The following is a 16053-nucleotide window of genomic DNA, read 5'->3' on the forward strand; positions in this document are numbered from 1 at the left end:
AAGAATGATGATGGATCAGTCAGCTTTCAGATCACGGATAGCCTGGGCTTCGGCTGTGGTGATGTTGGGAGTAGGATTAAGGTTTTTCAAGAAAGATTGAGAGGCAAGGCTGGAAGTGAGAAATTCTTGGAAGGTTTGGAGAGGGTGATTATGAGGAAGACGAGGTGGGTCCCGCTGTGATGGAGGACGGAACTGTTGCAGGCAGGGTTCAATTTGGATAGTGCCCTGGGGAGTTGGATCATTAGGAGTGGGATCAGGATTATTTTTCTTCGTGGCAAAGTGATATTTCCAGCAGAGACTACGAGTGTAGGACAGTAAATCTTTGACAAGGGCAGTTTGGTTGAACCTGGGAGTGGGGCTGAAGGTGAGGCCTTTGGATAGGACAGAGGTTTCGGATTGGGAGAGGGGTTTGGAGGAAAGGTTAACTACTGAATAGGGGTGTTGTGGTTCCAGATTGTATTGACTAGAATTTTGAGGTGTTGGGGGGAGTGGAGCTGGAAGTGGGAGATTGAGTAGATGGAAGAGACTGGGTCTGTGTGCAATGAGAGGAGGTTGAGGTTTGTTGGAAAGGTTGTGGAGGGTGAGTGAGTTGCCTTTCCGGAGGTGGGAAACCAGGAGATTGGATAGTTTTTTGAGGTGGAGGGTGGCATGCTGTTCTAATTTGCTGTTGGCCTGTAGAAGGATGCTATGTACAGCCGGTGTGGATGTGGGAGAGGAAAGATTGAGGACTTTGATTTGGGATAGGAGTTGACGGGTGTGTTCATTGGCTGAGTCGATGTATAGGTGAAGGATTAGGCGGGTGAGGGCTATGGATTGTGCTGTTTGGAACTGGTATAAGGACTGATGGAAAGAAGGATTGCAGCCAGAGATGGGAACTTTAAGTGTGAGGCCTTTCGGAGTAATGCCAAATGTCAGACAAGCCTGAGTAAATAAAATATGGGAGAGTAATCTGGCTAGGGTGAAGGCATGTTTGCCACGAAGGCCTAGGCTGTAGGGAAGGAACCGTTTGTTATGGAATGGGTGGCAGCTGTCATAATGGAGGTACTGTTGCTTGTTGGTGGTTTGATGTGTTTTTAATACATATAATTAATTGAATGGAAACAGAGAGAGCAACAATTATCTTCCTAACTTTATTTTCACTATAAAAATATATTTGTTTTTGGACAAATAGTATTGGATCAGGAGACGGGGAAGTAATACACATGTAGGCAAAATGTTACATATTTTCAGAAGAAGAATTTGTAAAAATAGATTCTATGTCTGCAACAAATCTGATGTGTTTGAGTGAATTTGAGCTTCAGGTAATTTGTGTCTTCTGTTTAGCCGTGCAACATAAGGAGTCAAAGAACAGGCAATAATTTACAGAAAAAATTGTAACTGTTACATGAAATATTCTGCATTTTATTTGGCAGAAGAAATCAATCAATGTTTCAGATACAGTGCTGTTAATGATTTATCTTTGCACAGTTAAAACATTTTACCAACTCAGAAGAATTACTGAACATGGTTCCATAGAATGACACCATAACACCACTAGATAAGTTTTAGTTTTTACAGGAACATGGATTTCCAAACAGGACACTCTTGCAATTGTGAATCTTGAAACATTTAATTTAATGAAGGAATAAAATGAGAAAGAAGTTTGAAGTGCTGCAAAGTCAGAATGTGAAAATGGTGCATGGGAGAAAACTACGAAAGTTATTTTTGCACAGTAAAGGTCTGCATATCAGAGCTATTATATTTCAAAATGGAACAAGGAATTTAATTTCTGCCAAGAATTCACACAGAGTATATATCTTTATCATAAAATCGTTCTTAATGAAACTGTGAGAACCTGCAAAACAAGATAATAAGAATAAAACAAAAGCCAACAAACATTAAAAAGTGCTGACAGCAGTACTCTTCATGGTGACCAGCAGTTTTATCATTCCAAAGAGGACCAATGAAACTCAGTTGAATTGAGAGCCTCGGTCTTACTGTTTTTATTTATTTTTTTTACAGAATGGAGCACTTAACTCCAAAATGGCATTTTACATATAAAGGAACTGGCTGTAGAGGGCTGCGTATTTTACTCTGTATCACATACAAATATGCTCCCTTTACAGGAAATTTTCGGAGTGTGGTTGGAAAAAGTTGACACAGAAATAGACAGCATTGTCTACATGAAAACAAAAGAAAGAAAAAAAACATCCACCCTACCTGCTTACATACACCAAAATGCAATAAGTCTGGACAGCCTTGTTGTTGTTGTTGTTGTTGTTGTTTTTGTTGTACATGGTGTTGCTGTATTTGCTGAGGTTCTTGCTGCTGCTGCTGCTGCTGCTGCTGTTGCTGCTGCTGTTGCCATTCTAAATTGACAGTCTTCGAGTAGAGCACATTGCGCACAGTGGCAGACCAGCCGGCAGGCAGAGCAGCACTCCGTGATGAAGGGCGTCGAGCCACCTGTTGCGGTGGGGGCCGCAGCCGCAGTCTGGGTGCCGACCCCTCCATGTGCGTGTTGGCGCTCGCTTCTTTCTGGCCCAAGTGCTTCTCCAAGTCTGCAGCAAATCTGAACAGTAATAACAATTCGAACTAGAAATACATGGATAATTAAAAAACAATTTACTGGAGACTTTTATTACAGTGAACACAACTACAATTGGCCACTCAAGTGTTCTCAGGTATTGTACCCAGAATTACCTAACACAATGAAAGACACTGGAGAGAAGAAAAGCAGTGACACTGAACTCTTTGAAAGTCATTCTTTTGTACTGTACAGAGTCCATTCTTAAGGAAGTTTAAGTCGGATAGTATGTCACACTTGCAATAAAACATGAAAACACAATTCTTAGATTCCAAGTATCTGGAGGGTGTGACTAATGGAGGTGGTGTCAGGGTGCATGACAACTAGGTCTTTTGAACTAGTATTTAAATTTTATGAGCCAAGTGTGATTAACAGTGATAAAAAATTACATTTCTTCTAGAAAGAAAATTTAACATTTCTCTTAACAAAGTCAGATATGCACACACAAACACAAAGACACATGCTTGGGTGGCTATTCTTAAATTCTAGCTATATATATATTTTATGTTGCTTCTAAAGCATTTGATTCAAGAGAGAGAGTTGAGAGTGTATGCTCTAAAACAGTACAGTGGAAAAAACATACTGGGCTTTTCACTGGACTAAAATAAAAGGATGAGACAAATTTCCACTATACATTAAAATCTGAGGTCCAAAAGCTTAAACAGGAGTCCGGACAAGAGATAGAATTTTGAACAGTTTTCATCACCATCATCTAAAATATATATGTAGCAGGTCCCTGCTTAATGTCTAAAATCAAAAGGCAGTCTGTTAAAATGTGATATATTGTGATTGTGATGTCATAAGTACTGCACATCGAGGAATCACCCCACTGCACAACAAGCTAAATGTAAAATGACATGGGCAGGTCAAGATAAAAATTATTCCTAATAACTGATCAGTTTGAGGTACAATGCAGCCAAGCAATAGGCCAGATTATTGCCCTCTATTCCCTGATTCAGCAAACAGACAACTGCCAGCAGAGCAGTGAACACTACAGAGGGATCAGCACTATTTTGTAGGCAAGTCATGTGATCAGGAATTGCCGTCGGCTATTAAATACAGTCTAAGAACAAGACTTTTCACCAAAGATTTGTGCATCCTGTCTTAGAATATTGCTCAAGTGTATGGGACTGTGCCAGGTAGGACCAACAGGGATACTGAATGTAAAGAGAAAAAATGGGGCAGCACAAATGGTGAAATATACCTTCGATGTTAAGGACACTGTCACACAGAAGTTGAAAAACCTGAAATACCACTTGCTCAAAGATGGCTGCCAGCTATGCTAAAAAGGGCTCCTTACAATGTTTCCAGAAACAGTATTAAATGGGGTATCTGGGAGCCCACTACAGCATCATACATATCGCTCCCATAGGGGCCAGACAGACAACACGAGGCTCATTACTGCACGAAACAGGGACATGTAAGCAGTCCTTTGTCCTGTGCTCCATACATAAGTGGATGGGAAGAAGCACATAAAGATCCAGTAAAGAGTGAGACCCATGGTCTAGGGGTAGTGTCTTTGATTCATAATCAAAACGTCTTCGGTCCCGGGTTCAATCCCCGCCACTGCCTAAATTTTGATAAATAATCAGCATTGGCAGCCGAAGACTTCCGGCATAAGAAGTCAGCCTCATTCTGCCAACGGCCTTGTCAAAGAGGGCGGAGGAGCGGATAAAGGTTCAGGGCAATCTCTTGTCCTAGGGGTGGGAAACTGCCCCTAAAGGCGGAAGAATCAGCAATGATCAACGACATGAGGATGCAGAAGGCAATGGAAACCACTGGATTAAAGACACGTAACGTGTATCCACAGGACATGTGGCCTGTAGTTGAGGAAGTGTCATGATGATCTCTCCATTGGCAAAATATTCCAGAATAGTCCCCCATTCGGATCTCTGGGAGGGGACTGCCAAGGGGGAGGTTACCACGAGAAAAAGATTGAATAATCAATGAAAGGATAATGTTCTACGAGTCGGGGCATGGAATGTCAGAAGCTTGAATGTGGTAGGGAAACTAGAAAATCTGAAAAGGGAAATGCAAAGGCTCAATCTAGATATAGTAGGGGTCAGTGAAGTGAAGTGGAAGGAAGACAAGGATTTCTGGTCAGATCAGTAGCGGGTAATATCAATAGCAGCAGAAAATGGTATAACAGGTGTGGGATTCGTTATGAATAGGAAGGTAGGGCAGACGATGTGTTACTGTGAACAGTTCAGTGACCGGGTTGTTCTAATCAGAATCGACAGCAGACCAACACCGATAACGATAGTTCAGGTATACATGCCGACGTCGCAAGCTGAAGATGAACAGATAGAGAAAGTGTATGAGGATATTGAAAGCGTAATGCAGTATGTAAAGGGAGACGAAAATCTAATAGTTACGGGCGACTGGAATGCAGTTGTAGCGGAAGGAGTAGAAGAAAAGGTTACAGGAGAATATGGGCTTGGAACAAGGAATGAAGGGGAGAAAGACTAATTGAGTTCTGTAACAAGTTTCAGCTAGTAATAGCGAATACCCTGTTCAAGAATCACAAGAGGAGGAGGTATACTTGGAAAAGGCCGGGAGATACGGGAAGATTTCAATTAGATTACATCATGGTCAGACAGAGATTCCAAAATCAGATACTGGATTGTAAGGCGTACCCAGGAGCAGATATAGACTCAGATCACAATATAGTAGTGATGAAGAGTAGGCTGAAGTTCAAGACATTAGTCAGGAAGAATCAATACGCAAAGAAGTGGGATACGGAAGTTCTAAGGAATGACAAGATACATTTGAAGTTCTCTAACGCTATAGATACAGCAATAAGGAATAGCACAGTAGGCAACACAGTTGAAGAGGAATGGACGTCTCTAAAAAGGGCCAGCACAGAAGTTGGGAAGGAAAACATAGGTACAAAGAAGGTAGCTGCGAAGAAACCATGGGTAACAGAAGAAATACTTCAGTTGATTGATGAAAGGAGGAAGTACAAACACATTCTGGGAAAATCAGGAATACAGAAATACAAGTCGCTGAGGAATGAAATAAATAGGAAGTGCAGCGAAGCTAAGACCAAATGGCTGCAGGAAAAATGTGAAGACATCGAAAAAGATATGATTGTCGGGAGGACAGACTCAGCAGACAGGAAAGTCAAAACAACCTTTGGTGACATTAAAAGCAACGGTTGTAACAATTAAGAGTGCAACGGGAATTCCACTGTTAAATGCAAAGGAGAGAGCAGATAGATGGAAAGAATACATTGTAAGCCTCTATGAGGGTGAAGATGTGTCTGATGTGATAAAAGAAGAAACAGGAGTCGATTTAGAAGAGATAGGGGATCCAGTATTAGAATCGGAATTTAAAAGAGCTTTGGAGGACTTATGGTCAAATAAGGCAGAAGGGATAGATAACATTCGATCAGAATTTCTAAAATCATTAGGGGAAGTGGCAACAAAACGACTATTCATGTTGGTGTGTAGAATACATGAGTCTGGCGACATACCATCTGACTTTCGGAAAAGCATCATCCACACAATTCAGAAGACGGCAAGAGCTGACAAGTGCGAGAATTATCGCATAATCAGCTTAACAGCTCATGCATCGAAGCTGCTTACAAGAATAATATACAGAAGAATGGAAAAGAAAATTGAGAATGCGCTAGGTGACGATCAGTTTGGCTTTAGGAAAAGTAAAGGCACGAGAGAGGCAATCCTAATGTTATGGCTAATAATGGAAGCAAGACTAAAGAAAAATCAAGACACGTTCATAGGATTTGTCGAACTGGAAAAAGCGTTCGACAATATAAAATGGTGCAAGCTGTTCAAGATTCTGAAAAAAGTATGGGTAAGCTATAGGGAGAGACGGGTCATATACAATATGTACAACAACCAAGAGGGAATAATAAGAGTGTACGATCAAGAACAAAGTGCTCGTACTAAGAAGGGAGTAAGACAAGGCTGTAACCTTTCGCCCCTACTCTTCAATCTGTACATCGAGGAAGCAATGATGGAAATAAAAGAAAGGTTCAGGAGTGGAATTAAAACACAAGGTGAAAGGATATCAATGATACGATTCGCTGATGACATTGCTATCATGACTGAAAGTGAAAAAGAATTAAATGATCTGCTGAACGGAATGAACAGTCTAATGAGTACACAGTATGGTCTGAGAGTAAACCGGAGAAAGACGAAGGTAATGAGAAGTAGTAGAAATGGGAACAGAGAAGAAACTTAACATCAGGATTGGTGGTCACGAAGTCAATGAAGTTAAGGAAATCTGCTACCTAGGCAGTAAAATAACCAATGATGGACGGAGCAAGGAGGACATCAAAAGCACACTCGGTATGGCAAAAAAGGCATTTCTGGCCAAGAGAAGTCTACTAATATCAAATACCGGCCTTAATTTGAGGAAGAAATTTCTGAGGATGTATGTCTGGAGTACAGCATTGTATGGTAGTGAAACATGGACTGTGGAAAAACCGGAACAGAAGAGAATCGAAGCATTTAAGATGTGGTGATATAGACGAATGTTGAAAATTAGGTGGACTGATAAGGTGAGAAATGAGGAGGTTCTACGTAGAATCGGAGAGGAAAGGAATATGTGGAAAACACTGATAAGGAGAAGGGACAGTATGATAGGACATCTGCTAAGACATGAGGGAATGACTTCCATGGTACTTAAGGGAGCTGTAGAGGGCAAAAACTGTAGAGGAAGACAGAGATTGGAATACGTCAAGCAAATAATTGAGGACGTAGGTTGCAAGTGCTACTCTGAGATGAAGAGGTTAGCACAGGAAAGGAATTCGGGGGGGGGGGGGGGGGGGGGCATCAAACCAATCAGTGGACTGATGGAATATATATATATATATATATATATATATATAGAAAGAAACTTCCACATGGGAAAAATATATTAAAAACAAAGATTCCAAGACTTACCAAGCGGGAAAGTGCCGGCAGACAGGCACATGAACAAAACACACAAACACACACACAGAATTACGAGCTTTCGCAACTGGCAGTTGCTTCGTCAGGAAAGAGGGAAGGATAGGGAAAAATGAAAGGATGTGGGTTTTAAGGGAGAGGGTAAGGAGTCATTCCAATCCCGGGAGCGGAAAGACTTCCCTTAGGGGAAAAAAAGGACAGGTGTACACTCGCGCACACACACACACATATCCATCTGCACATACACAGACACAAGCAGACATATTTAAAGGCAAAAAAAATACACTCGCACACACACACACACACACACACACACACACACATATCCATCCGCACATACACAGACACAAGCAGACATATTTCAAGGGCAGTTTTGTAGATGAAGAAAAACAGAAACAAATTAAATTCTTAAGTGATCAAGTTAAGTTGCTATGGTAGCAGTGAGGAAAACTATAGGTTCAATCCTCACTTTTCTGTATATCGTTGTATCCTGCATTCTATCTCCCCTCATGCCTACAAATTTTTCAGATCTTCTGGCAATCTTATTCTTCTTCATCCAAGAACTTTACAGAAAATATGTTCCTCATATAGTAATGGTCCTCATAATGAACAAAGTGAAGGTGCTATGCTCCTGTACATTAAGGAAAGATTTAAATCTTTGCAGGAAAGTGATTGTACCATTTCTTTAATTAGATTAGATTAGATTAGATTAGATTAATACTTGTTCCATAGATCATAAATACGACACTTTGTAATGATGTGGAACGTGTCAGGTTAATGAAAGATGTTTGTACAAGATATTACATTACACAAAATATTGCATGACACTAATGCTTAAGTTAGTTTTTTTCCCTCCATTAATTTATATCTAAAAATTCAGCCAATGAGTAGAAGGAGTTGTCATCTAGAAATTCTTTTAATTTATTTTTAAATGCTGGTTGACTAGCAGTCAGGCTTTTGATGCTGTTTGGTAGGTGACCAAAGACTTTAGTGGCAGCATAATTTACCCCCTTCTGTACCAAAGTCAGATTTAACCCTGCATAGTGAAGATCATCCTTTCTCCTGGTGTTATAGCTATGCACACTGCTATTACTTTTGAACTGGGCTGGATTATTAACAACAAATTTCATAAGTGAATATATATAGTGTGAGGTTACTGTGAGGATCCCTAGATCCTTAAATAGATGTCTGCAAGATGACCGTGGGTGGGCTCCAGCAATTATTCTGATTACACGTTTTTGAGCAATGAATACTTTTCTACTCAACGACGAATTACCCCAGAATATGATACCATACGAAAGCTGTGAATGAAAGTATGCATAGTAAGCTAATTTACTGAGATTCACCAAAATTTGCAATAACCCTAATAAGCATACGTAGACGAACTCAGATGTTTCAGCAGACCATCAATGTGTTGCTTCCAGTTTAACCTCTCATCAATGGACACACCTAAAAATTTTGAAAATTCTACCTTAGCTACAGACTTCTGTTCAAAGTCTATATTTATTACTGGAGTTGTGCCATTTACTGTACGGAACTGTATATACTGTGTTTTATCAAAATTTAAAGAGAGTCCGTTTGCTGAGAACCACTTAATAATTTTGTGAAAAACATCATTTACAATTACATCACTTAGTTCTTGGTTTTTGGATGTTATTACTATACTTGTATCATCAGCAAAAAGAACTAACTTTGCATCCTCATCAATATGGAATGGTAAGTCATTAATGTATATCAAGAACAGTAAAGGACCTAAGAGCGAACCCTGTGGGACCCCGTGCTTGATAGCCCCCCAGTTTGAGGAATCAGCTGTTGTATTAACATTACATGAACCACTTATTTCAACTTTGTGCATTCTTCCAGTTAAGTATGAATTAAACCATTTGTGCACTGCCCCCCTCAAACCATAATGATTTAGCTTATCTAAAAGAATTCCATGATTTACACAGTCAAAGGCCTTTAAGAGATCACAAAAAATACCAATGGGTGATGTCCGGTTATTCAGAGCATTTAATATTTGATCAGTGAAAGCGTATATAGTATTTTCTGTTGAAAAGCCTTTCTGAAAACCAAACTGACATTTTGTTAGTAGTTTATTTTTACATATTTGGGAGGCTACTCTTCAATACATTACTTTCTCAAAAATTTTTGATAGAGCTGTCAGAAGAGAGATTGGGCGATAGTTGTTGACATCCGACGTATCCCCCTTTTTATGCAATGGTTTTACAATGGCATATTTCAGTCTATCGGGGAAAACACCCTGCTCCAAAGAGGTATTACATACGTGGCTGAGAATCCTACTTATCTGTGGGCAACAAGCTTTAAGTATCTTGCTGGAAATGCCATCAATTCCGTAAGAGCTTTTACTTTTCAGTGAGTTTATTATTTTACTGATTTCAGAGGGAGAGGTTTGTGGAAATACAGTTGTTTCAACCTGTACAGGTATGGCCTCTTCTATTAGAAGCCATGCCTCTTCTAGTGAAGATCTAGATCCTACTTTCTCCACAACATTTAAAAAATGATTATTGAAAATATTTCCAATTTCAGATTGTTTGTTAGTACACTTGTCATTCAGTTTTATGGCACTAAAGTCTTCCTGTGCTCTTGGTTGCCCTGTTTCCCTTTCAATAATATTCCAAATTGCTTTAATTTTATTATCAGAGTTACTGATCTCAGACATGATACACATGCTTCTGGACTTTTTAATAACTTTTCTTAGTACTGCACAATAGTTTTTATAATATTGAACAATTTCGGGGTCAGTACTCCCTCTTGCTGTTAGATACAGTTCTCTTTTACGGTTGCAAGATATTCTTATTCCTTTAGTTAGCCAAGGTTTTTTATATGTTTTCTTGGAATTATGTTTCACTGTTTTCTTGGGAAAACAATTTTCAAATACCCTTAAAAATGTATTGTGAAATAAGTTATATTTCAAGTTTGCATCGGGTTCCATATACACTTCATCCCAGTCTAGCTCCTTTAGTCTTTCCCTAAAGTTTGCAGTATTTATATTGTTAATTGAACGCACTGCTTTGAAATTCTGATTTGATATACTGCATGGAGCTATGCCATGTACTGTAACTAGCTGTGCACCATGATCTGAAAGAGCATTCTCAACAGGATAAGTGTTTATGTCCTTAAACTTATCTTGGTCTATAAAAAAGTTATCTATCAATGTCCTGCTGTTCTTTGTTATCAGAGTAGGAAAATCAATGACGGGAGCTCAAATTGAAAGAACTGAGTAATACTACAAGGTCATTCTTCCTATCACACTCTTTCAGGGAATCAACATTGAAATCCCCACAAATGATAATTTGCTTCCCCCTGTCTGACAGATAGCACAACAAAGCATCCAAGTTTTCTAGAAATAGCTGGAAATTCCCTGAGGGGGACCTATACACTGTTGCAATTATGAAAGTGCCATCATTTAGTTTTAGTTCAGTGGCACATGCTTCCATATGTTGCTCTACACAAAATTTTTTAGTTTCTAAATGTTTTGTGTTGTGGAAGCTTTTGACATATATGGCAACTCCTCCTCTCATCATATTATCTCTACTTACATGTGCAGCTAATTTGTACCCATTGATGCTAACCTTTTGCATATCAGTGAGAATGTGATGCTCAGACAGGCATAGTACATCTATTACATTCTCAGTTTCTATATCTTCTAAACAAAGCAGAAGCTCATCAATTTTATTCTTCAATCCCCCAATATTTTGATGAAATATACTAACATTTTTCATTTTATTTTTGTGAATATCTTTAACTTTTTTAACATCTTTAGTACTTGCCTGGCTGAGTTTCCCACTGGACACTGATCTTACACTAAAAAAGAGTTACCACCATGAGATGTAGTTCCTCCCCCCTTTAAATTTCCTGCTATCAGCCCAGCCAGTTTACCCTTCCCCTTCTTGTTGAGGTGTAGGCCATGTCTAGTATAGTCCCACCTACAGAGTGAATCAACAGGAACCACACCAATGAGTGACCCCGCATCAGATCCAAGTAGCCGTTCCAACTCCAAATTAACTCTCCTGACAGAAGAGCACAAATGAGGCCAGTCGTGGCGCTCCAGAACTGACACAAACCCAACACTGGTATGACTCGATGCCGATGCAATATTTGCCAGGTCACACACTATGCTGTACCCCAGATCTCTGTCAATACTGTTGCCCGGCCCACCCACAATAGCCACAGGATCTTCCTTAGTAAAGCCTCTACATAGTGAACCTAAATCCTCTGTAACCTGCCCCAGTCCAGCACTAGGTTTGAAAAAACTTGTGACCTGGTATTCTGACCCTAATTCATCCTGCAGAAGTTGGCCCACACCCCTAGCATGCGAACTACCTAGCAACCAGACTTTCTTTCTCTTTGCACACTTCCCTACCTTCTTATTCAATTTGCTGCTGAAAGCTTGTTGAGCCCTGTCTACATCTACTTCTGTGAGAGGCTCATCAGTTTCCGACTGAGGCAACAGATCAAACCTATTTTGTACATTAATAACAAAGCTGTCAGAAGAATTTCTTGGCCTGTTCCTTATGCCCGTTGCCACTTCCCACCACTGTTTACCCTTCTCCCCCCTTAACCTGCACAGTTCTCGTCTAGCCTCATCTAACTCAGCCTGAAGGGCAGCAATTTTCCCCTCCTGTTCCACAATCTTTCTATCTCTACTGCATAGCCTACAGAACCACTGATGAGTCCCGCTCATTTTACCAATTCCCACGCCACTACAATCTCCCCAATGAAAAAAGTTACTACATCCATCACACCAGACCCCGGAGCTAACGATTCTACGGCACGTCAGGCACTTTACACTCATGGTACAAATCGATTTTAGTGACAGAAAGACAATTAAGTTACCGGAAAACAATGAAAATACGTGTACAAAAAATTAGGCCTACTCGCGACAATGTAAACAATCGTTCAGAAGTTTATTACTGGAAATTACTTAAGAGATGACGATACTCTACAGACATAAAGGGGCAGCAAACGTATTTGGCACACTAAACTATCAGTAAATGCACTTAAAATTGCGGTATGAAGTATAATCTGAAAGCTCAAAAGTTCGGCCTGGCCGCGATATGTAAACAAAACGAACTTTGCTTGATTACTGTGAAAATACGCGAGTAAGACAAAAACTTTTAATGGTACACTTGAAGAGCACTTTAATTAACGTAATAAATTAGTTTAAAGTGTTAGAAACAGTTTATTACTACTAAAATTACTTATCTTGTACGGGAGCTGTGACTCAAACGTCCGTGTAGCAGGCGCAGGGCTACCAAAGATGATGGATGAAATTCATATTAAACCTTATTTTGATTATAATGGAGGAAACATTGTGGGGGTAGCATTTGATAGTGACAAGGCTGCTACTACAGCATATGTCTTTACAATACAATCATTACTGCCTTCTTGTAAATAAGCAGTGCATGTCTTTCCAGTGAGAAACCTTGTAGCCAAACAGTAATTTTTGTATGTGAAGAAAATATTATGTGGCCTTCAAGACATTGGTTTCAGAGTTATTTGTGTAGTTAGTGACAACAATGCTATCAATAGGAAATCTATGGCACTCAGTATCGTTTACCCACAGCCAGCTAATCCAACTCTGCCACTATTTTTTATAATTGATTCTGTCCACATCCTTAAGTGTATGCATAATGACTGGGTTAATCAAAAGGACACTCAAGCTTTGCTCAAATATCCACAATTCGTCAGAAGCAGTGATGATTGTCAGGTGTTAATGGCATCTTTTGAACCACTGAGGCAGCTTATTAAGATTGAATGTAATGGTCTACTTAAGCACTTTTATGGCCCTACTTTGAAGTCTCTTTATACATCTTCACTTGAGAAACAGAATGCGAGCCTTGTTTTGCAGGTATTCAATGAATATACAGCTGAAGCCGTTTCAACAGTAGGGGAATAGAAAAACTTATTACATTACCAGACAACTGCAGAATTTATTAAAATTATACTTACATGGTGGAAAATTGTAAATGTTAAGACAGTTCACAAACATGATCCCTTTCAGTTCCCCCTGTCTTTAAACAATAACGATGAAAAATTAGTTTTTCTGGAAAAGTTTCTTGTGTGGCTTGATAGGTGGAAGGACTCTGGCCTGAAAAATAATACCCTTTCAAAGGAAACTCATATAGCTCTGACACACACAACCTATGGTTTGATTGAGATGGCAAGGTACTGTACGAAATAGCTTGGTTTCACTTATTTTTTGCCTGGGAAAATTCAAACTGATTCTCTGAAAGCAAGGTTTAGCAGTTACCGATCAACGGCTGGCTCTCAGTATCTCATATCTGAGAGACAGATATTTGAGGTGGAAGCAAAGATGAGGATGCAGAACATGTTGCCACTCATGTAGAATTCAAGTACTTTTGGTAAACTGCCTGTTGCTGATGGGTTCACCTTTAATTGTAATAATGACACAAAAGAGACTACACAAACAGACTCTGAGTTTATAGTTGACATTACGTACTTGGAGGAAGATGACAGGCAGGCAGATACATACTTTCCAATATTAACATATTTAGCAGGATATTGTGTACTAAAGAAACAGCAGTGTGAGGTGTGCAGCAAATACCTTCACTTAGACAAAGAAATGTGCCTGCATGGTGAACATCATCTTAGTTTAATCAAAAATTTGGACAGGGTGGCCTGTTTTTTTCCCTCAGCCTGATGATGTGAATGATTCCAGAATGAGATTTTCACTCTGCAGCGGAGTGTGTGCCAATATGAAACTTCCTGGCAGATTAAAACTGTGTGCCGGACCGAGACTAGAAATCGGGACCTTTGCCTTTTGCTGGCAAGTGATCTACCAAGTGAGCTACCCAAGCACGACTCACGCCCCGTCCCCACAGCTTTACTTCTGCCAGTACCTCATCTCCTACCTTCCTATCTTTACAGAAGCTCTCCTGCAAACTTGATGTGAATGTTGTTATTTATAATTATATTACTGCGCAGAAATTAATATCTGCCCCTAATGATAAGAAATTTTTGTCATCCAACATTCAAAGAGTTCTTGTTCAAAATGTAACCATAAATTCTGTTCAGGAGAAAAGTTTCTTCTTAACAGACTTTGTTTACGGTAAAGGTCATTCGACAGACAAAATACTGAAATTGTTAGTCAATGCATCCACCAATGCATTATTAAACAACTAAATTTAAAAAAAGAATGACTTCTTCACTGCTTCTTTTAAGAACATTTTAATTTATGAAGCACTTACATGCTAGGACATTTATCAGATGTCACAGGAAATTTCTTAGTGTCACAATTCAGTTAAATTATATTTGGTCCAGTGAAAGCAGAGGAAGGTCCTAAAATTCATATTGGTGTAGTATCTTCAACTGAATGCACAAAAATTGTCATTTGGTCCATATAGCTTGTAGTTTTTGGATAATTTGCTTCCAACAGTTTCAAATGTCTAAAAGTCATAACTGTTTCTGCGCAAGCTATTCAGATGAAGTAAATACTTTGTCCAGCACTAATGCCTAGATTCAATCTCATCATTGTCAAATGTTATCAGATTGTGTACACATCCATCTGTGCCCTTGATATTGGCCTAAGGTTTAAACTGGGCCAGTTTTTCCTGGTAAAGTCTTTATGTTTTCCAGCTATTCTGTGCAGAAATATTTACATCTTCCTTTCAATTTGTTGAGCCTGTTCTGCCCAACAAGAAGAATTCTGTTAAGGTAATTCTGTATTAAACCTCATGTAGTTCATTATAACTATGTATGTAATTAGAGGCTATAAAACTTACAGTAGCATATTACAATGCTACACAGGGAAAGCCGAAAACGGAGTGGAGTGCTCCTATTTTCCTCCGTCAGAATGACACCAGGGTGTTTTCCTAATGTAGTTACTTCTCATAACAGCTGTTCATCTGAATTTTGATACATGTTGTCAGTGTTGTTGCATATGGGTAACAATTAGTTATTGCTGTGTCTATATTACTTTATTGAGACACAGTTACATTCTATTAGTTGCTTATTCCACTCAAAGTTTGGAATAGTTTAATATCAGACGTAAACAGGTTGCACAACGAGTTGGCATACTCTGGATCAGGTGGTCGAGCAGCTGCTGGGGTATAGCCCCCCATTCTTGCACCAGTACCTGTTGGAGCTCCTGAAGTGTCGTAGAGGTTTGAAGACGTGCAGTGATATGTCGACCGAGAGCATCCCAGACATGCTCGATGGGGTTAAGGTCTGGAGAACAGGCAGGCCACTCCATTCGCCTGATATCTTCTGTTTCAAGGTACTCCTTATTGATGGCAACTCAGTGGGACCGTGCGTTGTCATCCATCAGGAGGAAGGTGGGACCCACTGCACCCCTGAAAAGGTGGACATACTGGTGCAAAACGATATCCCAATACAGCTGACCTGTTACAGTTCCTCTGTCAAAGACATGCAGGGGTGTACGTGCACCAATCATAATCCCACCCCACACCACCAACCCACGACCTCCATACACGTCCCTTTCAAGGACATTAAGGGGTTGGTATCTGGTTCCTGGTTCACGATAGATGAAAACCCGGTGAGAATCACTGTTCAGACTATACCTGGACTCAT

General features: G+C 39.7%; 1 protein-coding gene across 3 annotated transcripts in view; it reads right to left on the reverse strand.

Moving 5' to 3' along the window:
* LOC126353937 (activated Cdc42 kinase Ack) overlaps window positions 1-16053 on the reverse strand; it is a 403423-nt gene that overhangs the window by 109604 nt on the left and 277766 nt on the right. For all 3 annotated transcript variants that reach the window (XM_050003203.1, XM_050003205.1, XM_050003204.1), the window contains exon 13: window positions 2200-2548. In XM_050003203.1, coding sequence (XP_049859160.1) covers window positions 2200-2548 — 349 coding nt within the window. The remainder of the gene's footprint in view (window positions 1-2199; window positions 2549-16053) is intronic.

This window comes from Schistocerca gregaria, chromosome 3 (genome assembly GCF_023897955.1).
Source record: "Schistocerca gregaria isolate iqSchGreg1 chromosome 3, iqSchGreg1.2, whole genome shotgun sequence".
Classification (NCBI taxonomy): Eukaryota; Metazoa; Arthropoda; class Insecta; order Orthoptera; family Acrididae; genus Schistocerca; species Schistocerca gregaria.